Below are 27361 nucleotides of genomic sequence, written 5' to 3'. Positions count from 1 at the left end.
CTTCAGGAAGCTCTGCCCACAAACTTCTCCTAAATGGGTATAAATTCATCATGCTTCCAGAATTCCCAGGCAGGCGGTGCTAGGGGTATCTCTGCCGGTGAAGCAGTGACCAGCCCCATGCAGAATGAGCATCCTGTGAAGCCTCATTCCACAGCCTACAGAGTCAGGCTTCCCCAGAATGTGCAGCGCACAGCTGTAGAGCGGTCAGATTTCTGAGTCATGGTCTGAAAAGCAGTCAGTGGCAATGTAGTGTGGACTGGCTCCTCAGGGGTAAAGACATTAGACATGGACCAGTTGCTTCTCCTAGGAGCACAAAGCACTTGAAATAATCCATTTTAATCCAGTTACTTTCAACCTCAGCTACAAGAGGCAGTAAAGATTTGGTAGGAATGATCATGATGATAGTCACTATTTAGTGAGCCTTTACTAAATGCCAGGTGCTGTCTGCCAGATCCTCAAAACAACCGACTGCAGGAACTCGCCATTTTACAGATGAGGAAATTGAGAGAGAGGCAACTAATATTTTTGTTGAGCACCTCCGTTGTGAAGTTCTGTCCAGGAACTTGGCTGACATCATTATTCACAAGGCTCCACAATAGTCTTGCAAAATGGGCAACACAAATGTCATCTTACAGATGAAGTGCAGGCTCAGAGCCATGAAATAACTTGCCAGAGGCCAGGAAGCAGAAACTGGAGGAGCTAGGGTTCAGCTCAGACTCAGCATACTCTATCTGTCTCATTGCATCCCAAATGAAGTTGGGAGAATTAAGGCAAAAGCCAGGTCCTCTGGCTCCTCAACTGCTCTAGCGATTAGACGACTCTCCCTGCAAGTGGCAAATAGGACATTTTACTTGGTTCTCCTTGCCAAAGTAATGCCCTATAATACAGCCAAACCATGCCAGGGTACAGGGGCCTCAAGTTTCTTTGCACTGACAATTCCCCAGCCACTAACCATAACTGAACTTCTTCTTGTGTGGGGTGCTCATCCCTGATCCTTGCAACGATTTCCCCTTCCAGGAATGCCAGCAGAGACCACAATAGCCATTTGTTCCATGATCATGGGTGGAGTGTTTGAGAAGTTTCCTAAACTGAAAGTGTGTTTCGCACATGGCGGTAAGACCCTATCTTTATTAGTCAGCTTGGGCTGTCATAACAAAATACCACAGATTTGGGTGACTGTAAGACAACAGAAATTTACTTTCTCACGGACCTGGAGGCTAGAAGTTCAAGGTGTTGGCAGGGTTGGTTTCTAGTGAGGGCTCTCTTCCTAGCTTGCAGATGGCCACCTTCCTCACATGGCCTTTGGTTTCTCCGCCTCTTCTTACCAGGACATCAGTACACCAGTCCTATTGGATTAAGGCCCCACCTTATGACCTCATGTAACCTTATTTACCTCCTTAAAGGTCCTTTCTCCAAGTATAGTCAAATTTGGCGTTAGGGTTTCAGCATATGAATTTTGAAGGAATACGATTCAGTTCATCACCTCCTTCCAGCCATCATTCTAGTCACATGATGGTTTAGGGACCAAATTCTATTTTTGTAGGCAAGTTTAGTTTTGTTGTCACCATTTTTGTTTTACTTTTTTTTCTGTTTTTTTTTTTTTTAATCTCTCTAGTTAGATCATGAGCTCGCCAGTCTGCAATAGTCCCTACTGTTTTTCACTGTTTACAAATAGGCCTATTTCATTCATTTACACTGCCTGCCTGGTCCCTGTAGGTAACTGAATTTGTGATCCTTCAACAGACACAGACACATAGACACAGACACACACACACACAAAAAAAAAAAACTCTACATGTTACTCTCTATGCCTTTCCTTCTCAACAGCATAGAGAAGACATCTTTCCATGTCAACAAATACAGAGCTTCATCATTTTTGATGGCTTCGAGTATGGCCTTACATTTCATGGATATGCCATCATAATTTAGATAGTCCCCAACTGATATGCTGTCTCAGTATTTTGCTATTATAATCACACTATATTTGAAAACCTTAATTACATATCTTTACACATTTGTCTTCTCTCTTTAGGGTGAATTTCTCAAGTCTAAATTTCTAGATGAGTTATTGTCATTTCTTCCATCATCTCCCAGTGTTCAGAACACAATAGGTCCTTTGTAATTACTGTTAATCAGCTGGGCAACGGTAACTTCTTGCATGTAACATCAAGACAAAAGGAATCCTTTACAATCAACACTAGCCCCTCAGTCATGGTTTTACTTGCAGGCGGTACCTTCCCCTTCACGGTGGGAAGAATCTCCCATGGATTTAGCATGCGCCCAGATCTGTGTGCCCAGGACAACCCAACGAACCCAAAGAAATACCTCGGTTCCTTTTACACAGATGCTTTGGTTCATGATCCTCTGTCCCTCAAGCTGTTAACAGATGTCATAGGAAAGGTAAGCCCAGTCTGCCACTTAGATGTCTCATGGGGAGCAGAACGCTGCATCAGCAACCCATTACTTGGCGTCTCTCCAAAAAAGGGATGGAAGAAACGCATTAGATGAAAGGAGAGAGACAGTGAGGTGTGGGATTAGGTTTGCTTGTACAGGGGATTCTCTCCGAGGCCTCCCTCAACACAGAGTATATAATACTAAGAACTATTATATATGCCAGGGAAATCCCAGATAATCTACATGGCTTGGTATTCTCCCACATCAGCTCCTCTTCCTTAGGGACATCTCCATATACGCCCAACATGACACATGGCAATGCAGTAAGCAGGAAAGAACCACAAGTTTCAAAGTCAAATTGACCTGCATTAAAATCCTGGCTCTACCTTTCACTAGTTGGGTAAATTATGAATGCAACCATCCTCATCCACTATGTGGAGAAAACTGGAAAATTGAAAGGGTAGAAATGCACAGTTGGGAAATTGCACTGGACAGGGAGTCAGGGGAAGATGATGAAGGGTCTTGTGTATCATGCCCTGAAATTTCTTCCTGGAATAATATGGCTTTTGATTCTCTCATTTAATTAAAAGACCAGCATGGTGGTACTTTAAAGCCCCCAAGATAAAGTCTTTCCTCTAATGTGGTCTCATCACAAATCTCTCTGTTGGTGGCACATCCACCTTTAAGTATTCTTTTAAAATGCTAACTCAGCAAGTTTGAGAATTTCTAGGGGAAAGGCCATAGTGAAAAGTCTAAAACATTTTGTATTTCAATTCCATCTTATTACTTACAGATATCTATAGAAGATTTCCAAATTTTCCCAAGAGAAAAATCTTTGGGGTTAAAAGTTAAAAATTTGCAATATGATACTTGAGTTGAGTTTAGACTCTAAGGTTTAAAAAATCATGTCTAGCAAAAAGAGGCCCATCATTTGAAAGTTGCAAGTAGTGTCCAGAATGACACTTTATCTTGCATTAATGCTGACTGTTTCTCTGACTTGAGAAAATCACCAGAGTATAAATGTTAAGCATTAGCTTGGTAATCAATTATGTGGTTGAGTTGTGTCTTTGAGTTGTTTAGCTTTTGTGTCACCCCTGCAGAGATGGATGGTTAGCAATTGGTTGTGACTGTTGATTTTTTTGGTTTGGATGGAGCATGATGAGGTCAGTAAGTAGAAGACTGTACAGGGCAGAAACTGAAAGAAACTTTGTGGGCTCTGGACATTGAGCAATGGAGGAAAGGAAGAGGGGAAATCACGTGGGATTGGGGAAAGGGCAGTTCTTATTACATCCCATCAAGCCTCGAACCCCTTAGTATTCTTGGAAACTGAAACACCAGGAGAAAACACCATTGGCAAATCCAAAGCCCAGGCCAATATCCATGATGGACATCAACGTGAAATTCTTCAATAAAATACTGGCAAACCGAATCCAAGAGCACATCAAAAAGCTTATCCACCATGATCAAGTCAGCTTCATCCCGGGGATGCAAGGCTGGTTCAACATACACAAATCTATAAACGTAATCCATCACATAAACAGAACCAAAGACAAAAACCACATGATTATCTCAATAGATGCAGAGAAGGCCTCCGACAAAATCCAACAGTCCTTTATGCTAAAAATTCTCAATAAACTAGGTATCAATGGAACGTATCTCAAAATAATAAGAGATATTTATGACAAACCCACAGCCAATATCATACTGAATGGGCAAAAACTGGAAGCATTCCCTTTGAAAACTGGCACTAGACAAGGATGCCCTCTCTCACCACTCCTATTCAACATAGTATTGGAAATTCTGGCCAGGGCAATCAGGCAAGAAAAAGAAATAAAGAGTATTCAACTGGGAAAAGACGAAGTCAAATTGTCTCTATTTGCAGGCGACATGACTGTATTTAGAAGATCCCATAGTCTCAGTCCAAAATCTCCTTAAGCTGATAAGCAACTTCAGCAAAGTCTCAGGATACTATAAGCACCTTCAATGAGCACCCAGTGCAATATACATTGGCCAGGGGACAGAAGCAGAAGAGGAAAAACATGGCAACCACTTCATGGTAACCAGTGGATAGAGTAGTTGGTGAGCACATGTGAATACGTTCCTATTAGGGACCTCCAGAAAAACATAGCAGGTACTTTACAAAGTCCTTGGTGCTGAGATCTTACATTCAAACTATGAAAGCTTGAGCTCTAATCATTTGGGCATCAAAAGCAAATGTGGCTGGGTGCAGTGGCTCACGCCTGTAATCCCAGCACTTTGGGAGGCCAAGGTGGGTGAATCACTTGAGGTCAGGAGTTTAAAAGCAGCCTGGCCAACATGGTAAAACCCTATCTCTTAAAAAAAAAAAAAAAAAAAAAAAAGAGCAAATGTAACCTTATTTTATGTAATCTCATAGACTTGTGAATCCAGGACATAGAAACAGTATATATTAATAATTTAGGATTCTTTTAAAAATATTAATGGTTCTTCATTCTAGTCATACTCAGATTAGCAAATTCTCTTTTTTTTTTTTTTTTTTTTTTTGAGACGGAGTTTCGCTCTTGATACCCAGGCTGGAGCGCAATGGCGCGATCTCGGCTCACCGCAATCTCCGCCTCCTGGGTTCAGGCAATTCTCCTGCCTCAGCCTCCTGAGTAGCTGGGATTACAGGCACGCGCCACCATGCCCAGCTAATTTTTTTGTATTAGTAGAGACGGGGTTTCACCATGTTGACCAGGATGGTCTCAATCTCTTGACCTCGTGATCCACCCGCCTCGGCCTCCCAAAGTGCTGGGATTACAGGCTTGAGCCACCGCGCCCGGCCAGCAAATTCTCTTTTAAAACAATCCCCAAATCAGAATGGCTAAGTAAAGTCCTAGCTGGACATCTGGGCTAGAGAGCAACCTGGCCAGATTTGAGCCAGAAGACAGAATGCTGTGGAGGCAGGTCTCTAGAAAGAAAATAATGGAACTGATGAATTATTTGATCTGAGAGTTGGAAATACTTATTGACAGACATTTAACAGATCTGTTGATGCATTAGGAATGAAAGCAGGATATATATAGAAAATTAAGCAAGTGAAAGAAAAGGAAATAATTAACTCTAAGAAAACAAAAAATCTATATGAGGGGCAATAATCACTGTACATTATTTGACTCAGCAGTGAGCAATATTTGTTGTCATAATAGGGTAAATATTAAGTACTGGTTTAACTGAAAATCATAATTCTATTAAGAAAATAGAGACAGTGAAGTAAGAAAGAAATTCTCAATAACCATAATGGGAAATCACTAAATATTCTCTATCTAAAGTTAGTAAATTAAGACACAAGAGTATAAGCTTATTATCTGGGATTATAAAGGTAATTGTCAAAAGATGCAAGCTAAAATGGGAAAAGTGGCTACCTTAAGGGATAAGAGTTGGGAAAGTGAGCCAGGGTTTCACTCTGTTACCCAGGCTGTAGTGTAGTAGCATGATCACAGCTCACTGCAACCTCCACTTTCCGGCTCAAGGCATCCGCCCACCTCAGCCTCCCGAGTAGCTAAGACTACAGGTACACACCACCACACCTGATTCATTTTTGTATTTTTTGTAGAGACGGGGTTTTACCATGTTGCCCAGGCAAGTCCTGGACTTAAGCAATCTGCCTGCCTCGACCTCCCAAAGTGCTGGGATTACAGGCACGAGTCACCATGCTTGGCCAAAAAATGTTTTTAAAAAAGAGCTGCTTTTGAAAATAGAGATTTTTAGTAATATTTGATTGTTTATGTATAAACATTACTTTGATAAGTACAATTTTTTTTTTGAGACGAAGTCTTGCCCTGTCACCCAGGCACGATCTCAGCTCACTGCAACCTCCGCCTCCCAGGTTCAAGTGATTCTCCTGCCTCAGCCTCCCAAGTAGCTGGGATTACAGGTGTGCACCACCACACTCGGCTAATTTTTTGTATCTTTAGTAGAGATGGGGTTTCAACATGTTGGCCAGGCTGGCCTCAAACTCCTGACCTCGTGATCCACCCACCTCAGCCTCCCAAAGCACTGAGATTACATGCATGAGCCACCATACCCGGCCAATAAATACAAATTTTAAATAACATCTTAAGAATATACAGATATATGTTATATATAAAGAACCAAAACAATTATCGAGCACCTACTATTTCTAAAACTCTGCTATTTGGTCAAAAAGTATTTAAATTACATAATCTCTTGGCTTCCTTCCACCTCTAAAATTCTTTTGCTTTTGAATTCTTTACTTTGATTTTTAAACATGGATGCAAAGAATGCAGGTTATAGATTATCAGTCTATCACTGTGAGAAATAGAAAAAAAGAAAACCTACAGTGCCTCCCTATATTAACTTGATCACAAAAAATACACTTCACATATTTAAGTGGATAGATTTTTGAGAAGTTGGTCATATGCTCATTATAGGTATATCATAATTTTGGCTAGATCCATTGGTAACCTACTGCTGTGTAATTACATACTCATACATCACTTAACAGTGAAGATATGCTCTGAGAAATGCATCATTAGGCAATGTTGTGGTTGTGTGAATATCACACAGTGCCCTTACACAAACTTTTATGGTACAGCCTACTACATACCTAAGCTATATGGTATAGCCTAGTGCTCCTAGGCTACAAACCTGTACTTGTTACTGTACTGAATACTGGAGACAACTGTAACCCAATGGTAAATATTTGTGTATGAAACATATCTAAACATAGAAAAGGGAAAGTAAAAAGAAGGTGTAAAAGATTAAGAATGTATAGGGCACTTACATGAATGGAGCTTGCAGGACTGGAAGTGGCTCTGGGTGAGTCAGTGAGTGAGTAGTGAGTGAATGTGAAGGCCTAGGACACTACTTTACGTTACTGTAGACTTCATAAACACACTACACTAAGGCTACGCTAAATTTATATTTTTTATTTTTATTTTTTATTTTTTGAGATGGAGTCTCACTGTGTCGCCCAGACTGGAATGCAGGGGTGCTATCTTGGCTCACTGCAACCTCCACTTCCTGGGTTCAAGTGATTCTCCTGCCTCAGCCTCCTGAGTAGCTGGGACTATAGACACGTGCCACCACACCTGGCTAATTTTTTGCACTTTTTTAGGAGAGAGACAGGGTTTCACCGTGTTAGCCGGGATGGTCTGGATCTCCTAATCTCATGATCCCCCCACCTCAGCCTCCCAAAATGCTGGGATTACAGGCATGAGCCAACGCGCCCAGCCACCATGCCCAGCCAATCTTTTTTTTTTAATTTTCTTTCTTCAATAATAAATTAACTTCAGCTTACTGTAACTTTTCTACTTTATAAAGTTTTAAATTTTTTAAACTTTTTGACTCTCTTGTAATAACACTTAGCTTAAAATAAGAACACACTATAGAGCTGTACAAAAATATTTTCTTTCTTTATATCCTGATAAGCTCTTTCATATTAAAAAAATTTTTGCTTTTTAAACTTTTTTTTTAAAAACTAAGACTCAAGCACACACATTAGCCTAGGCCTGCACAGGGTAAGGGTCATCATCGCTGTCTTTCACCTCCACGTCTTGTCCCACTATAATGTGATGACAGACAGATGACTGCAGCTGTCATCTCCTATGACAATGCCTTCTTCTGGAATACCTCCTGCAGGACCTGCCTGAGGCTGTTTTACAGTTTTTTTTTAATAAGTAGAAGGAGCATAAAATAATGATAAAAAGGATAATATAGAAAATATATAAGCCAGTGCCATAGTCATTTATATCATTACCAAGTCTTAAATACTGTACATCATTATCTGCCCTATATATATTTTTTTAAGACAGTCTCACTTGTCACCCAGGATGAAGTGCAGTGGCATGATCTCAGCTCACTGCAGCCTCCACCTCCTGGGTTCAAGCAATTATCATGTTTCAGCCTCCCAAGTAGCTGGGATTACAGGAATGCACCACCACACCCAGCTAATGTTTGTAGTTTTATTAGAGACAGGTTTCACCATGTTGACCAGGATGGTCTCGATCTCTTGACCTCGTGATCCACCCGCCTCGGCCTCCCAAAGTGCTGGGATTACAGGCGTGAGCCACCGCGCCTGGCCTATATTTTTTTTAAGACAGTCTCACTTATCACCCAGGATGGAGTACAGTGGCATGATCTCAGCTCACTGCAGCCTCCACCTCCTGGGTTCAAGCAATTATCATGTTTCAGCCTCCCAAGTAGCTGGGATTACAGGAATGTACCACCACACCCAGCTAATGTTTGTAGTTTTATTAGAGACAGGTTTCACCATGTTGGCCAGGCTGGTCTCAAACCCCTGACCTCAGGTGTTCCACCCACCTTGGCCTCCGTAAGTGTTGGGATTATAGGCCTGGGCCACTGCACCCAGCCTATCTGTGCTATACTTTTATAGGACCAGCGGGGATAAGTTAGTTTACACCAGCATCACCACAAACACTTGAGTAACGCATTACACATAATAGTAATAATGCAAAATGCATCACATTATGAGAGCTATAGTATCACTAAGCAAGAGAAACTTTTCAGCTCCATTTTAATCTTATGGAACCACCATCACATATGCAATCTATAATTGACCAAAACATCATTATGTGATGCATGACTGTAATTACCCCAAAACTTAGTGGCTTAAAATAAGTCACATAAACAACAATAAACATTTATTATCTCTCATGGCCTCTATACGTTAGGAATTCAGAAATAGCTTAACTGACCCAAAGTCTCGCAAGAGATTACAGGCAAGGTGTCAGTCAGGGCTGTAATTATCTAAAGGCTTGGCTGGGCTAAAGAACTTATATTCAAGGTGGATTCTACCTGTGAGTGGCATGTCAGTGCTTGTTTTGGTGGGAGGCCTCAGATACTCTCCAGGTGGGCGTCTTCACAGAGCTGCTTGAGTGTCCTCACAGCATGGCTCCTGGATGCCCCCAAGAGGGAGTTATCTTAGAGAGAAATGGGGAGAGATGGTAATGGAGACAGAAGGGAAGGAGAGAATGGGGGAGGGGAGAAAGAGAGAGAGAGACAGACAGAGAGAGAGAGAAAGAGAGAGACAGAGAGATTGATTGAGCACACACCAGACAGAAGCCGTTCTTTTCATGTCTTAAGAGTCAGAAGTCATGTAGTATTAATTCCACCACATTTTATTCATAGAAGCAAGTCATTTTATCTGGCTCACATTCAAGGGGAGTAGAATTAGATCCCACCTTTTGAAGGGAGGCACAACTACCTCATTCCTCTCTCTGGCCACAAATTATTTATCCTCCTAAATGCAAAATACCTTCACCCCTACCAAGACTGCCCCAAGAGTCTCATCCATTTATAGCATCACTTTAAAGTCTAGGATTTCGTTGCTTAGGTGAACTTGTGGATGAGGCTCCTCATGTATACTTTCTCCAAATCTGGAGAACTGTGAACTCAACAGACAAGTTCCTTTCTTCCCCATACACTCAATGTAAAATGGCAAGACAAACATTGGATAGTTGCTATCCTTCCCATTCTAAAAGGGGAAAACGGGAGGTTCAGAGCAGTCACTAGCCACCAGCAAGTCTGAAATCCATCAGGAAAATATTGGTAGTTCTTTTATTAGAACTGAAAGCATAGAAACTATTCAACATAGCTGTTGTGTTTTGGTTTGGTTTGGTTTGGTTTGGTTTGGTTTGGTTTGGTTTGGTTTTTGATACAGGGTTTTACTCTGTCACTCTGGCTGGAGTGTAGTGGCACCATCTCAGCTCACTGCAACCTTTACCTCCCAGGCTCAAGGGATCCTCCCACCTCAGCCCCCCAAGTAGCTGGGACCACAGGTACATGCCACCATAGCTGGCTAATTTTTGTATATTTTGTAGAGACAGGGTTTTGTCATGTTGCCCAGGCTGATCTCAAACTCTTGGACTCACGTGATCCACCCACCTCAGTCTCCCAAAGTACTAGGATCATAGGTGTGAGCCACTGTGTGAGGCCAATCCAATATAGCTGTTGCTTCTACCTTCTCAGTCATCCTTCCTTTTCCATGAAAGCCTGTGTTTGTGGCTGAGCAGTTTTTACAGGCTGCTTCATCCCTGTACATGTTTTATAGTCCAAAGGTTTATTTTCCTTTTTTGTATCTATTCCTTTCAGTCCAAGCTGGTGGTGTTTCTGCTAATACAATTCCCTTAAAAACCAAATAGGTCTTTCATGAATCTTATTAAGTTTCACATCATTAGGCAAAAGACTTAGCCACAAATCTCTGAGAAAAGGCTTCCTCTACCTTTGGGTTTCTGCTAAGGTGGCTGAGAGACAACAGCCTTAAGCTTCCGAGAAGCCCTTCTTGTTTGGCTGAATGGCTTTTGAGGCACTTCCTAAATCTTTTGAGGTTATAACAAAGACATTATAGTCACAGCTTGGCTTCATTTTTTTGACTCCATTTTTCTAATTGTGCCCTGGATTTAGTTTTTGCCAGAAATCCATATATTAATTTAGCATAATTTGCTATAGGAGAGGCTGGAAATTTTCAAACCCAACAATCCCCATAGTACCAGCCCATGGCTCAGGGGTTGGGGACCCCTACTGTAGGTGACAGTATTGCTAAATTTTTGCCACCACCATAGCAAGGATCACCTTTCTTCTAGTTTCCAATCATATTTTCCTCATTCTCCTATAAGCCTTTACTGCAACCTTCTCACAGGCCACTGGACTTCTAATAAGGGTCTCTACAAGGACCTTTGGTCTTTTATTATTGTCAAGGGCCTTCAAACTTCCTCCCACTAATCAGTTCCAAAGCCACTCCCACATTTTCAGGTTTTTGTTCTGGTAGCACCAAATTTCCAGGAAACAAACTCTGTATTAGTTACATGTTGCTGCATCACAAATTAACCTAAAACTTAGTGGTTTAAAACAAGAATGCATGTTTATTATCTCATTCATTTTCTCGGGGTCAGAAATTCAGGAACCCTCTGGCTTGGAAATTCTGGCTCAGGGTTTGTCTTGAGGTTCAATAAGATGACTGCAGACCACCAGTTTCTCCTTTCCTTCCTTCCTTGTTTTATTTTATTTGCATGCTACTTACACAAACTTAATCCCAACCTCTCCATCAGTTTTGTAACTTTCCTCTCAGTACATTCAGACACAAAGACTAACACTAGTCTATTATTTCTGTATTCTTAAAGAAATAGCTTCAGGAGCCTTCTGATGCTCTAATTGGGACTGAGTTGCTATTTAGACCTGCTGCACAGCTGTCATCCTGAAATCTCTCTTCATGAGGATATTCTCAATCTCTCTCTCTCATTGGATTTTTCGTTTGCTGAATCTCATTATTTTCCCATTTCTTGGTTTTATTCCCTCATCTTGGTGGATAACATCCTCCAACAACTTTCAGAGAAGGAAGTATGAAGGATAAACTTTTCAAAACCTTGTTTATCTCTGTACTCAGAACTCAGTTCACTCTCATGGCTTAAAACTAGTGCAGGCCCCAGAAAACCTGGATCTTCCCTATTTGGGCTTGCATGAAGAAAAGTTTTTTGAAAATAGAAGAAAAAAAAAAATCTTGTTTATCTAAAAACGTCTGTATTCATTCTTCACAATGAGCTAATTGTTTGGCTAGGTGGTAATTCTAGCTTGGAAGCCATTTTTTCCCTCAGAATTTTAAAGTCATTTTTCTATTATGTTCTGGCTTTTAGAGGTGCTGTTGGGTAATGTAATGACATCCTAATTTTTGAAATTTGTATAAAGGCTGCTTCTCTCTCCTCCTCACCACAACTTGAAAGAGTCTAAGAATTTCTTTTTGTCCTAAAATTTCACAATGATACTACTTAATGTAGGTCTATTTTCACCCATTATGCTAGTCATTTGGTGGCCCCTTTCATTCTGTAAATTTTCTTAAATTTTTTTTTAATGATTTCCTTCCCTCTGCTTTTTCTTTCTAGAATTCCTATCATTCTAAAGTTGAACCTATTTTTTGTTTTCTGTCTTACATACCACCTCTTTGAATTTTGTTTTACTTTCTGGAAGATTTTTTTCAACTTTATTTAAAAATACTTCTATTTTGTTGGTCTTTTAATTTCCAAAAGATTATGATGTTTCTTCTTCTCTGAATTTTTTAAAATATCCTGTTCTTGTTGGGTGGGTGGAATACCTTTTCTTATCTCTCTGAATATACCAAGAATTTTAGGAAGTTTACTTATCCCTACAAGTCTTCCTTCAAGTGGCTTTTTTGCCCGTTTTTTAAAGTCTCAGTCTTTCATATTAAATGTTTTTCTCAAGTATCTATACTTTAAGCATGTAAAATGTTTTAGTATCTGGCTCCTGGGGCAGTTAAAACAAGAAAGAGGTAATAGTTGCACAGCATCGTGAATGTGCTCTATGCCAACGAAGTGTACATTTTAAATAGTTAATTTTATGTGAATTTCACCTCAGTATTTTTTTAAGTGAAGAAGTCTCTTTCTACAAGTTAGACTTTCCGTCACCCCAACCAAATATCTATTCATATGTTCTTCACTTTATTTTGTTTATTTATTTATTTTGAGACAAAGTTTTACTCTGTCACCCAGGTTGGAGTGCAGTGGCATGATCTCAGCTCATTGCATATTCTGACTCCCAGGTTCAAGTAATTGTCATGCCTCACCCTCCTGATAGCTGGGATTACAGGCATGAGCCAGCACAACTGGCTAATTTTTGTATTTTTAGTAGAGATGGGGTTTCACCATGTTGGCCAGGCTGGTCTCAAACTTCTGACCTCAGGTGATCCACCTGCCTCGGCCTCCAAAGTGCTGGGATTACACACACGCACCACTGCGCCTGGCCTCTTTCCTTCTCTCCTTCCCTCCCTCCCTCCCTCCTTCCCTCCCTTCCTTCCTTCCTTCTTTTTGATGGAGTTTTGCTCTTGTTGCCCAGGCTGGAGTGCAATGGCCACAACCTCTACATCTTTCACATTCAGAACTACTCTATTCAAGGGGTTCTGAAGGGCTAGGATGATCAAGAAGCACTGAAAAGATTATTTATCATTAAAGAAAGATTTGATTATACCCAGAGCTATTGTAAGCAGCAGAGCATACCATAGGTATTAGAAATATTTCCAACATGGCTTAAAACAAAAAGAGTTTCTCAGGCTGGGCGTAATCTCAACACTTTCAGAGGCCAAGATGGGAGGATCACTTGAGGCCAGGAGTTCAAGACCAGCCTGGCCAACAGGGTGAAACCCCATCTCTACTAAAAACACACACAAAATTAGCCAGGTGTGGTGGCTCACGCCTGTAATCCCAGCACTTTGGGAGGCTGAGGCAGTTGGATCACTTGAGGTCAGGAGTTTAAGACCAACCTGGCCAACATGGTGGAACTCCATCTCTACTAAAAATACAGAAAGTAGCCAGGCGTGGTGATGGGCACCTGTAATCCCAGCTACTTGGGAGGCTGAGGCACAAGAATCACTTGAACCCGGGAGGCGGAGGTTGCAGTGAGCCAAAATTGCACCACTGCACTCCAGCCTGAGAGACACAGTGAAACTTCGTCTCAAAACAAACAAACAAAAAAAGGGGGGTTCCTGTCTAACTCCACCTAACTTGACATTTAAATTTATTTGAATACTTCAGCTTCCAAGTATTTGGGTTATACGATATTTTCCTGTGTACTAGAATCCTCAATAGAGTAAAAATACTTTTTTGAGACCTGTAAGCTTCCTTACTGTCTTCTCAAGAAGTTGTGGTAAGTGAGAGAGTGTTCAAGTCCTGGCTCTACTACTAGTTACGTGGTGACTAAATAGCAAGTCAATTACCCTTCTCAGCCTCAGTTTCCACAACTGTAAAATGGGGATGATAACTAGGCAGAGTTGGTGTGAAAAGTTAATACTATGCCAAAGGACTGTACAAATGTCAGAGATTTATTTTTTACGTCAGAGATTTTTATTACCTACTCCAGTGCTTTACAAGTAGTAGGTGTTAAGTTAATGTTTGTTTAATTCAATTGCGTAATGATCTTGGGGATATAAAGCTAATTTTACTTTGCATTGATTAAATTAAACCAGGCACTTTCTCTAGGAAATTATGTCTCAGGGAACAAACTAAATATCTGGTATACTAGAATTTTGGAATAAGTTATAACAGAGTTATGTTGTATTTACTGCAAATGCTACTAATGAGATATGCTAGTGGGAAGATAGTTAAGTGTTCCTTTTCCAGAAGATAAATGAAACTTTCTCCCATGATTAGAACTACTTTGTAAGCCACATCTTTGTGTTTGCAGAACTCCCTAAAAATGTGAAAAAGTTAATGTATCCCAGCAGGTGAGAAGTTTATTTCTTTTCCCTGGCAGGAATATTAATCACTATTATTATCAGCTCAGTAAGTCCTTGACCTCATAGGGAGATGTGTGCAGCTGCTGGCTTTGGGGAGGGAAATGTATGTTAGAGTAGAGTGTTGATTATCTACTGCTTTATTGCCTAATAAGGAAAGCCAGCATCTCTCCAAAAGGTAGAAATTCAGGATCCCAGACGACGCAGTCATGGTTCCTAAAATGTCCACCATTAGAATTCCTTGGGGTTTAATAGAGTCTTTAGAAATGCCTTACTAAAATGTGGATGTTGTCAAATGCTATATTAGCACAGAAGTCTTTAAAAACTGGTGCATGATCATGGTGGATACTAAGGAAACAGGATCTTGGATCACAGACAAAAAGACAGAAGAAATTTCAGCTTTTGGGAGGCCAAGAACAGATATGTTATTTGGGAACCTAAGATGTCAGTAGAGCTTTGGGCATCTCAGGGAGGTAAGGTCCACGGAAATGGAGCCAACAGTCATCCAAGGCCATACAATATGCCTCCTTAACCCAGGATTCCTCATGTAATTCATTTAAAACATAATCAGTTTGCAGTTAAGAAATAATAGGTGATAGAATTAGCAATAGACAAAGTAATTTTTTGTTCAGAGCGGTGGAAGAAAGTTTCCCACTGTGGGACATACTGATACTTTAAGTCACAAAAGTTTACATATGTATATGGTAAGAAGGAGAGAGACAGCGTAACATAACTCATCATTGAACTGTAGTTTAAATAAATGTATAACAATGTGTCCAGAAAAAAAAAAGAAAAGAAAAGAAATTTTTTTAGAGACAAGGTCTCACTCTGTCACCCAGACTAGGGCACAATGGTGCGATCACAGCTCACTGCAGCCTCGAACTCCTGGGCTCAAGTGATCCTCCTACCACAGCCTCCTGAGTAGCTGGGACACAGACACCATGCCTGGCTAAATTTTTGACTTTACAGAGACGGGGTCTCACCATGTCGCTCAGACTGGTCAACATAGGTTCCTTCTGACTGCAAGTGATCCCCCCGCCTCAACCTCCCAGAGTGCTACAATTACAGGTGTGAGTCACCACACCCACCCGAAAAAGTATTTTAATCCAAGTATTTATTAAGCATATATCAAGAGGAGACTGGCATTACTCAATAGAGTATGTGACCTTCATCCTACAGGATCATATAACCCTTGAAGAATCTCTTCCCTCCCATTTTTTCTTGGTACTATCTCTTCCCTCTCTGAACAAGAAACTCAATAAGAATTTCATTTCCAATTTTTTATGCCTATTGCTCTCTCTCTTAAGAAATTACTGACAAGTCAGAAAGGGTCAAAGATTTACCAGAAGTTATCAATAAGAGATGTACAGATAGATAACAGGTATGAAAAATGAAAAATGAAAAATTCACAAACCAAATACAAGTACATACAATTATCTACTTGTACATAATTATAAGTAGATAATAAACCTCCTATAGGGAGGAGTTGTGAATGATAGCTACTAAATAATAATTAAACATTGCCAAACTCTGAGTTTGATGTTCTGCAATGGGCATCCAAAATCAAGTTAGGAAGGAAAGCAGAGAAGTGTCTTAACCAGAAGGACAAATTGCAGAAGAGTGATTTTCGTTTCTGCTTTAGAATTATTTGCTTTCTCCAGATTAAAATGGAACATACCCCTCTTAAAATATATTTATATATAAGAAGGCCATAATACTGGGAATGGAAGAATTCCTGACTAGAAGGCAAAATTAAGTTCTAGACCTCATTTTCATGTTAATGTAGTTGACAAATGCAGTGAAAGCATGGGACTTTTAAAAATTATGTTGTGTTTTGGAATTGTAAACAGCTTTAGAAACAGGAGGTTAGAAATAAGGACAAATGAACCTCCAGTGAATACCAAGCAGACAGTTGAGAATGAAATCGGCTGTTGGCACAGATGTAAGTAGACATAACTGTGGGTCTTTAGGGCTTCTATCAGCAGGTGTATGTGTTTGGTTTCATACAGTAATGAGTACAGAAATCTAAAAATTGACTTGTTAATCTATCATGGCCTTCCTCTAAACTGTATTATGTACTTTCCCATATTATTTCATATAAATGTAGTCATAAAACCTAGGAAAATCTTTTTTGGGGGTAGAAATCAAAGTGTCATTTATCTCAAATATCTCAAATTTAGAGTATTTAAAATATATTTATTATTTCAGGCCTAAGCCGGGCACTGTGGCTGACGCCAGTAATCCTAGCACTTTGGGAGACTGAGGTGGGTGGACTGCTTGAGCTCAGGAGTTCAAGATCAGCCTGGCAAACATGGTGAAATTCTGCCTTTACAGAAAATTCAAAAATTAGCCAGGTGTGGTGGTGCACACCTATAGTCCCAGCTACTTGGGCAGCTGAGGTGGGAGGATCACTTGAGCATAGCAGGCAGAAGTTGCAGTGAGCTGAGACATTTTCCTCAAAAAAAAAAAAAATGTGTGTGTGTGTGTGTGTGCATGCGCGTAAATAAATATAAATATATATGTGCGTATATATATTTTTTTTTTTTTTGAGGTCTAGTTACAGTCAGACTTTATCCTTCATATATTCAAGCACTCATTCCTTCAACACACACACATTTGTTAAAGTAACTCTTATATTGATTATAAGCATGTGTCAGAGTTTTATTCCAAACTTGTATCAAATAAGAAGTATTCTCAAAAGTCCACTTCAAAAAATCCATCTTGCAAACACATTTTATAGGGAAAAAAATCATCAGATAATTATTATTAAACTAGATTTTCTTAAAGAAGGAAAATAATATCTAGTTAAGGATGATAGCCTCTTTGCCTTATTGGTTAAAGGTCTTAGACTAGTTTCAAGACTAATCAATCAAGTGGATTTCCTAAGAGGGTCTTTTAAGCTCATTACTCTATTAGAAAATTGCTCAAGTATTTTATCAAGAAGAAAATTACTTCTCAAGGAAAAGCAGCTAGTCCCATCAGACCACAAAGTTCTGCCCCAAAAAAGGTCTGGAACCCATTTATTTCTCCTATTTATTGGGGCTGCTTATGCCATGCTAAGGAACTTGAGCTTTACCTTCTAGGGAATAAAAAACTATTGACATGGTTTAAGCAGGGATATGCCATGATCAAATCTGTATTTTTAAAAGACCATTCTCTTCACTGTTTAGTATTGACTGAAGCAGATAAGACTGGAATCCCAGGAATAGGATGGCCTTAACTTTTGAAACTCAATCAGTGTAATTCACTATATTCATGAAATAAATACTATGATCATTTTATAGATGAATAAAAAGTATTTGGCAACATTCATAACTCATTCATGATTTTTAGTAAAACAAAACTCTCAGCAACTAAGAAAAGAACTTCTTCAGTCTGATAAAGGGTGTCATAAAAAAAAAATCACAGCTACCACCATACATAATGGTGAAATATTAAACACCTTCTCCCTAAGATGGGAAGAGAGGCAAAGATGTCCACTCTCATGCCTTCCAATCAACATTGCACTGTCAATCCTAGCCAGTACAAGAAAATAAGAAAGCATAAAAAGGCATACTGATTGGTGAAAGAAGTAAATAGTCTCTTTGGCAGATGACATGATTGTTTATGTAATAAATTATAAGGACCCCACAAAGCAATTACTGGAACTAATAAGTGGCTTTAACAAGACTGCAGGACATAAAGGTAATATTTTAAAAATCAGTTGTATTTTTATATACTAGCCATAAGCAATTATAAAATTAACTTTTTAAACAATTCAATTTACAATAGTGTTTTTAAAACTAAAATACTCAGAAATAAACTGAACAAATGATGTGTAAGACCTCTACACTGAAAACTATAAAATACTGCTAAGAGCAATTTTTAAAAATCTAAATAAACAGAAAGTTCTATCATGTTTATGGATCAGGAGATATCAATTCTCCTCATATAGATCTATAGATCCAATGTAATCCAAGCTAAATCTAAAATGTATACAGATATACAAAGGACTGGAAGAGCCAAAATAATCTTGAGAAAGAAAAATAAGTTAAAAGTTTGCATTAACTGACTTCAAGGGTTATTACAGAACAACAGCAATCAAGAGAGTATGATATTGGCATAAGGACAAACAAATATATTAACAGAATAAACTAGAGAATCCAAAAATATATGGTCTTTTTTTTTTTTTTTTTTTTTTTTTCGAGACAGGGTCTCACTCTGTCACCCAGGCTAGATTGCAGTGGCACAATCTCAGCTCACTCTAACCCATGCCTCCTAGGCTGAAGTGATTCTCCTGCCTCAGCCTCCTGAGTAGCTGAGATGTGCGCACAGTCACATCTGACTAATTTTTGTATTTTTGGTACAGATGGGGTTTCACCATGTTGCTCAAGCTTGTCTTGAACTCCTGGCTTCGAGTTATCCTCCCACCTTGGCCTCCCAAAGTGCTGGGATTACAGTCATGAGCCACCGCGCCCAGCCCAGAAATATATTCATCCTTACATGGTCAATTAATTTTTGACAAAGGCACAAAAGCAATTACATGGGGAAAGGAAAGCCTTTTCACAAATGGTGCTGGAACAAGAATCCATCAAATGGGGGGAACATAAGCCCTGACCCTACCTTATACTAGCCATACACAAAACTTAATTTGAGCAGGATTATGCAACTAAACAAAAAAGCTAAAACAATAAAGCTTCAAGAAGAAAATATAGAAGAATATCTTTCCAACCTGGAAGCAGGCAAAAATTTCTTGAATAAGACACAGAAAGCAATAACCAAAAAGAAGAATTTGACAAATTAGACTTTATCATATTAAACACTTTATCTTATCATAAGACAACATTAATTACATGAATAAGTAAGCCACAGAATGGTAGAAAACATTCATAAAACATATATATGACAAAGGACTGATATCCAAAATATATAAAGAACTACTAAAACTCATGATGAAAAGTCAAACAATCCTGTTTAAAAGTAGGCAAAAGGCTTAAATGGCCACTCCCGAAAAGAAAATAACAACTAGCCAATAAACATATTTAAAGGTACTCAACATCATTAGTTCATCAGAAAAATGCAATTTAAAGTATGATGAGAAAATACTGCACATCCACTGAATAGCCAAAACCAAAAAAGACTGAGAATTCGACTATGAGCAAGGATATAAAGCAACTAGAATTTTCATACAGTGTTAGTAGAATATACTCCTATCCTATGACCCAACAGTTTTACTCCTAGGTATTTATCTAAAAGAATTGAAAATACAAATCCACACATACACATATACAACTTGTATAAAAAAGCTCTTGGCCGCTTTATTCCAAATAGCCAAAAATTGGAAAAAGTGTTAGATGTCCATCTACAGAAGCATGGATAAACAAATTACCATGTATTTGACACAATGGAATACTACTCAGCAAAAAAACAACAACAAAACAGAAAAGAAAAAGAATAATTTGCTGGTATACACTACAACATAGATAACTCTTACAAAAGGCTGAATGAATGAAGCTGGATACCAGAGAGTATAAACTGTATGATTCCATTCATATGAAGTTCTTGAACAGGCAAAACCAGACTAAGGTGAAAAAAAAAGGGAAGTTATTACCTTTAACAGGAGAATTGAGAAGAGAGAATGACCAAGAAGGAGTATTAGGGAGCTTTCTGGGGTCATGAAAATGTGCTGCATTTTGATAGGGATGTGGGCAATGCCAGTCTATTCATTTGTCAAAAATCAACAAATTCATCACTAAAGAATTTGCATTTTACTCTATGTAACTATTACTTTAAAAAAATACATTGAATGCTAGCTTGTAGATTTGCTTTTTGCAGTCGTATGGGTTTACAATTCTAAAAATACTTCATGTGCATTCTAGGCTCATGCAAATGAAGAAACAACACGAGTAAAATGCCAGGTGTCTTACTGTTGTATAAGGTAGTTAGAAATATGAAGAGTAGGAAGCAGATGAGAAGGTACCCTGTAGTGTTTGGATTGAAAATGGATGTATTGGTATAAACTCATGGTTTTTAATACAGAAAGATATGGAAATATAGATATGTGTGTGTGAGGCGGGTATTTCCACATCAGTAGCAGTTATCACTTATAGCACCCAGATCTTGGTTTCTAGTTACCATTTTCCATCAAAGGAAGCTAGTCTGCTTGGAGAAAAGATTGTTTCCAAGAGAGAAAGTACAAAATGAGCTAAACAATATTTTTTACCTGAAATAAAGGAAGTACAGTCAGCCCTCTGTATCCACGGGTTCTACACCCACAGATTCAACTAACTGCAAGTCAAAAATAGTTTTAAAGATAAAGATAACACAACAATAACAAACACAAATATAAAGAATAATACAGTATAACAGTTGTTTACATAGCAACATTGTGTTAGATAACGTAAGTGAAGAGATGATTTAAAGCATGCAGGAAGATATGCATAGGTTATATGTAAATACTACACCATTTTATATAAAGGACTTGAGCATCCGAAGACTTTGGTCTTGAGGGATAACTGTACTCAAAGGATGGTGGGGAAATAGCATAAGACCACAGGAGTCAACTTGAAGAGATGATTCACACTAAGCAAATCTGAGATGATCTGGCTATCAAAATAAACAGTGATAATAATGGATTATGACCAATTGGGTAAAATTAAGTCTATGAGTCCAAAATGATATAAATAAGAATGAATATATGAATAAATAGGTAAACATATATATTTTATATAAATTAATGTGTTTTTGTAGACATGAAGTAAAATCTCTTCTTTATAATGAATATAGAAAGAACAATAGTTAGAAAATTATTATTATTATTATTATTATTTTATTTTATTTTTATTTTTTTTTGAGATGGAGTTTTGCTCTTGTTACCCAGGCTGGAGTGCAATGACGCGATCTCGGCTCACCGCAATCTCCGCCTCCTGGGTTCAGGCAATTCTCCTGCCTCAGCCTCCTGAGTAGCTGGGATTACAGGCACGCACCACTATGCCCAGCTAATTTTTTGTATTTTTAGTAGAGACAGGGTTTCACCAGGTTGACCAGGATGGTCTTGATCTCTTGACCTCGTGATCCACCCGCCTTGGCCTCCCAAAGTGCTGGGATTACAGGCGTGAGCCACCGCGCCGAGCCCTAGAAAATTATTATTGAATGATAACACCAGTGGGTGAAAAGTTGGAAAAGGAACAAGATATTTACATGACCTCAAAGTGGTTCGTCCCAAATTGCTTATTAATCATGATGAGAAAAAATAGTGACTTTACATTAGAGAAACTCAGCAAACACCAACTTAATTAATCAAAATTACCAATATTAATAGAAACTGATATCATATGCCCTGATATAATGCACTGAGTAAGACTCAATACCACTTCTGTAGTATTTCTATCCCAAATGTGTAATTTGTATACAATCACAAGGAAACATCAGACAAACACAAACTGAGGACATTCTATAAAATAATTAATCCATAATCTTCAAAACTATCCCAGATGAAAAGTGACAAAAATAAGGCCACTGATCCAAATTAAAGGAAACTGCAGAGACGTGCCAACTAAATTTAATATGTGATCATCAATTAGATCTTCAACTAAGGAAAATAATTAGCTATAAATCCCATTATTGGGACAATTGGCAAAATTTGATTATGAACTGTGGATAATAAAATAACATTGTTATCAATGTTAAAATTCCTGATTTTGAGAAGTATACTGTGGTCATATAAGAAGTATCTCTTTTTTTAGGAAATAAACACTAATTTATTTAGGAGTAAGGAGCCATGATGTCTCCAACTGACATATGGCTCAAAGAAGGTGTATATATATGGAAATATCTATGAGAAAACGATAAAGCAAAGATGGCAAAGTATAAACAATTGATAAAACTGGGTGAAGGTTATATGAAAGGTTCTTGAATTTTCTTGCAACATTTCTGTTAGTTTGAAATTCTGCCAAAATAAAAAATTATCCACCACATTCATTAATCAGTTAGTGAATAAAAAATAGGAGTACAGACTAATCAGGAAACCATAAAATATTTGTATAAATATTCATGTATTTTGCTCAATTTTTAATGGGGTTATTTGTGTGGTGTTTTTTGTTGAGTTCTCTGAACGCCTTATGAATTCTAAATATCAATACCCTGTCAGGTAAATGGTTTTCAAATATTTTCTCCCATACTGCAGGCTGTCTGTTCACTCTGGTAATGATTTCTTTTGCTATGCAGAAGCTGTTTAGTTGAATTAAGACTCATTTGTCTATTTTTGTTTTTGTTGCTTGTGCTTTTGAGGTGTTAGTCATGAATTATTTGCCTAGAACAATACCCAGAAGAGCTTTCCCCTAGTATTTTTATATTTTCAGGTCTTGAATTTGAAGTTTTAATCCATCTTCAGTTGATTTTCATATATGGTAAGAGATGGGGGGGTTCTGGGTTCATTCTTTTGCATGTGGCAATCCAATTTTCTCATTTATTGAAAAGGGCGTCCTTTCCCCAGTGTATGTTTTTGTCAACTTAGTCAAAGTTCATGAATAGACATACTTCCAAAGAAGACATACAAATGGCCAAACAAACATGAAAAAAATGTTCAATATCACTAATCATCTGAGAAACGCAAATTAAATCTACAATGAGATATCACCATACACCAGTCTGAATGGCTCTTACAAAAAAGTTAAAAATAACATATTGGTGAGGAAATGCAAAGAAAATACTTATACACTGTTGGTGGGAATGTAGGACTGTAATTTAGTACAACCTCTATGGAAAGCAGTATGGAAATTTCACAAAGAACTAAAAATAGAACTACAATTCAATCCAGAATCCCACTACTGGGCATCTACTCAAAGGAAAAGAAATAATAATATCAAAACCTACACTTGTATGTTTATAACAGCACTATTCATAACAGCACTATTCACAACAGCAAAGAAATGGAATTAACCTAAGTGTCCATCAACGAATGACTAGATAAACAAACTGTCATATACATGCACAATGGAATACTATTCAGCCATAAAAATGTATGAAATCATGTCTTTTGTAGCAACATGGATGGAACTGGAGGCCATTGTCTTAAGTGAAATAACTCAGAAACAGTAAAATATTGCATGTTCTTACAAGTTGGAGCTAAATAATGTGTACACATAGACATCAAGTATGGAAAAATAGATATTGGAGACTTGGAAGGGTGGGAGGGCAGATGGAGCTGAGGATGAGAAATTTCTTAATGAGTGCTATGTACATCATTCAGGTGATGGTTACACTAAAAGCCCAGACTTCACCATTATGCAATATCTCCATGTAACAAAACTGTACTTATACCCCTTAAATTTATATCAAAAAAATTTTGGTGTAACTGGAAAACAGTGTGACCCATTTACGGCTCCAGCAGAAAATAAGATTACATACATGAATTGGGAGAACTAAACTAATAAAGGGAAATCAATAAAGGGATTATTAACAAAGTTGTGAAAAGCTCCATTACTATTCCAGGCCAAAACTTGAAGCTAGAGAGGCTCTGTAAAAAGGGCCTGTGCTGAAGTCTAATGTTCTATTGTTGTGAAATAAATAAATAAATAAATAAATAAGGGCCTGTGGCTAGGAGCTGAGACTTCAAGGTTGGAGGCTAGATGACTCCATGGAAGGCAATTAAATACTTTAATTAATATAATACTAGGTAATTAAATACTTTCATTTCATTTTACAATCTCCTGCCTGTGTTGCTCATTAACTAAACCCATCTGGAAGCCAGGGTCAAGGGATTCCACTGTATACTTCATACAAGTCAGTCTCCAGGTGACAAGTAGGAGTGAAGAAGGATGGAAAGTAGATCTGGAAGAGCAAGCAGCAGATATCCAGAATGAAGGTGGATCAAAGTGGGGAGAGGCCAAGAGAGCAAAAGCAAGAATGAGAGTGACAGAGAGAACGGGAATGAACATGATGTTGAGTAAATACTTAGATGACAACTTCAGTATTAGAATAACATGCTGAGTTTTAATTGCCGGTGAGGCAGCCAAGTGTGGCTGTCCAGCAGGAAGTCACATACCAGGGCTTGAGGCTTAGGATAAGACTGACTGCCCAAGCAGCACAAATAGAGTGAATCTAGGAAGGGACATTGCAGAACCTAGGAAGGGACATTTCAGAACCCATTGAGGCCTATGTGGAAAAACCAAATATCCTATGATAAAACCTAAAAGCAAACTGTCTTTGAAACTGCTTTGCAATATGTGGATTCATCTCACAGAGTAGAGAAAGAGAAGTAAGGAGTTAACACTTAGATTTGCATTTTTCACCACCCATTTACTTTTCATCAAATGCATTTGATTTTTTCTCTGTCACTCACTGAACCTGTACTTAATAAAACAGCCAAATCCAATACACACTATCCAGTCCTTATCTTTGTCATCCTCATGTGAATCATTACCTATTAAATACTTTTCCTTCCAATATATCTCACTGCATTTTTTTTTTTTTTTTTTTTTTTTTTTTTGGAGACAGGGTCTCGCTCTGTCACTCAGGCTGGAGTACAGCAGCATAATCATAGCTCACTGTAGCCTCCATCTCCCAGGCTCAGGCAATCCTTCCACCTCATATTCCCAAGCAGCTAGGACTACAGGTGTGTGCCACCACACTGAGTTAATTTGTTTTATTAGGGTCTCATTATGTTGCCAAGGCAGGTCTTGAACTCTTGAGCTCAAGTGATCCTCCTGTCTTGCTCTCCTAAAATTCTGGGGTTACATGTATGAACCACCATGCTGGCTATATTTTTTTAAATACTACTTTCTAGTTCTCTTTCCATCTCCCTACCTCTATCTGCCTCTTTTGTAGGCATTCTACCTCTGTCCTCCATTTCTGCAACCACTCTGCCCACCATGTTTGTGATACCTATGATTCTATCCCTTAGCCCTCCTCATAAACCACGGAGGCTAGAAAGCAGTGGAAGACAAATTTAAAGTACTAAAAGAAAGAAAGAAAGAAAGAAAGGAAAAAAACAATGCTGTAACCCTGTAATGTGAGAATTTAGTTTCAAGCAAAACTATCCTTCAAGAATGAAGGAGAAATTAAGACATTTCTAGATGAACAAAAACTGAGCTAATTCATCATTAGTAGACCTGCCATACAAGAAATGCCAAAGGGAGTTCTTTAGGCTAAAATGGAAGGACACGAGACAAAAGTCACAAGGAAAATTAGAAAATATTAGACATGAATAGAATACAAAAACACAACATTCTAAAACTTATGGAATGCAGCTAGAAGCAGTACTTAGTGAAAAATTTATAGATGTAAAATACCTATATTAAAAAAGAAGAAAGACCTTAATTTGGTGGCATAGGACTTGGCCTTGAGGGCTAGACAAAGCAGAACAAACTAAATCCCAAGCAAGGAGAAGAAAAGAAATATTATATATTAGAGCATATAAAAGAAATAGATTATTTAAAAAATAGGGAAAATCAGTGAAACCAAAATTTGGTTAACCTATAGCTAGACTGACTAACAAAAATAAAGAAAAAGGAGTCAAATTACTAATACTAAAATCACAAATGAAATGGGACAGCAGTACTACAGAATTTACAGAAATAAAAAGAATTGTAAGTAAAAATTTGAGTAATTACATGCCAACAAATGAAATAACCTAAATGAAATTATGAAATTCCTAGAAAAACTACCAAAACTGACTCAAGAAGAAATAGAAAATTCAAACAGGCTAATAATAAGTGAAGATATTAAATTAATAATTTTTAAACTTCCCATAAAGAAAAGATGATGACCAGATGGCTTTGCTGGCGAATTCTATTAAAAATGTTAAAAAAAAAAAAAAAAGAAATTAAAACAAATTCTTCACCACCTCTTCAAAAAATATAAAAGAGCTCAATAAGCAAGGAGTAGAAGGGAACATCCTCAACCTAATAAAAGGCATCATGAAAAACCACAACTAACATCATGCTTAATGATGAAAGAGCAAAGGCTCTACTCTCATCACTTCTATTCAACATTGTACTGAAGGCTCTAGTCAAGGCAATTAGGCAGGAAAAACAAATAAAAGGCATCTAGATTGGAAGGAAAGGAACACAATTATTTCTACTTGCAGATGACATGGTCTTGTATATTAAAAATCCTAAAGAATCCACAAAGAAACTACTAGGGCTAATAGATTTAGCAAGCTTTGAGAGTACAAGATAAATAAAAAATTAATTATATTTCTATTTACTAGCAATGAATAATCCATAAATGAAATTGAGGACACAATTCCATTTATAACAGCATCAGCAAGAAAAACACTTGTGAAAAATATAACACAAAAAGGCACAAAACATATACCCTGTAAGCTACAAAACATTGTTGAAGAAAATTAAAGAAGACCTAAATGAGAAGACATTCCATGTTCATTGATTCAGAAACTTAATATTGCTAACTGGTGATACTCCCCAAATTGATCTATAGATCCAATGCAATCCCTATAAAAATTCCAGATGTCTTTTATTTTGTAAAAATTGATAAGCTGATCCAAAAATTCATATGAAAATGCAAGGGAGCTGGGCACAGTGGCTCATGCTTGTAATCTCAGCACTTTGGGAGGCCAAGGTGGGTGGATCACCTGAGGTCAGGAGTTTGAGATCAGCCTGGCCAACATGGCAAAACCCCATCTCTACTAAAAATACAAAAATTAGTCAGGCGTGATGGCGCATGCCTGTAATCCCAGCTACTTGGGAGGCTGAGGCAGGAGAATTGCCTGAACCCAAGAGGCAGAGG

At 38.1% G+C, this 27361-nt stretch overlaps 1 protein-coding gene across 3 annotated transcripts in view; it reads left to right on the top strand.

Annotated features, from left to right (window-relative positions):
- The window catches only part of ACMSD (aminocarboxymuconate semialdehyde decarboxylase), a 65619-nt gene that overhangs the window by 31585 nt on the left and 6673 nt on the right, over positions 1 to 27361 (top strand). For all 3 annotated transcript variants that reach the window (XM_012468431.3, XM_012468432.3, XM_064382823.1), the window contains 2 exons: positions 1018 to 1113; positions 2228 to 2400. In XM_012468431.3, coding sequence (XP_012323854.1) covers positions 1018 to 1113; positions 2228 to 2400 — 269 coding nt within the window. The remainder of the gene's footprint in view (positions 1 to 1017; positions 1114 to 2227; positions 2401 to 27361) is intronic.

This window comes from Aotus nancymaae, unplaced genomic scaffold, assembly GCF_030222135.1.
Source record: "Aotus nancymaae isolate 86718 unplaced genomic scaffold, 86718_ANA_hifiasm-v0.15.2.pri h1tg000029l, whole genome shotgun sequence".
NCBI lineage: Eukaryota > Metazoa > Chordata > Mammalia > Primates > Aotidae > Aotus > Aotus nancymaae.
The sequence above is the reverse complement of the archived record's forward strand: the minus strand, read 5'-3'. Positions and strand labels throughout refer to the sequence as shown.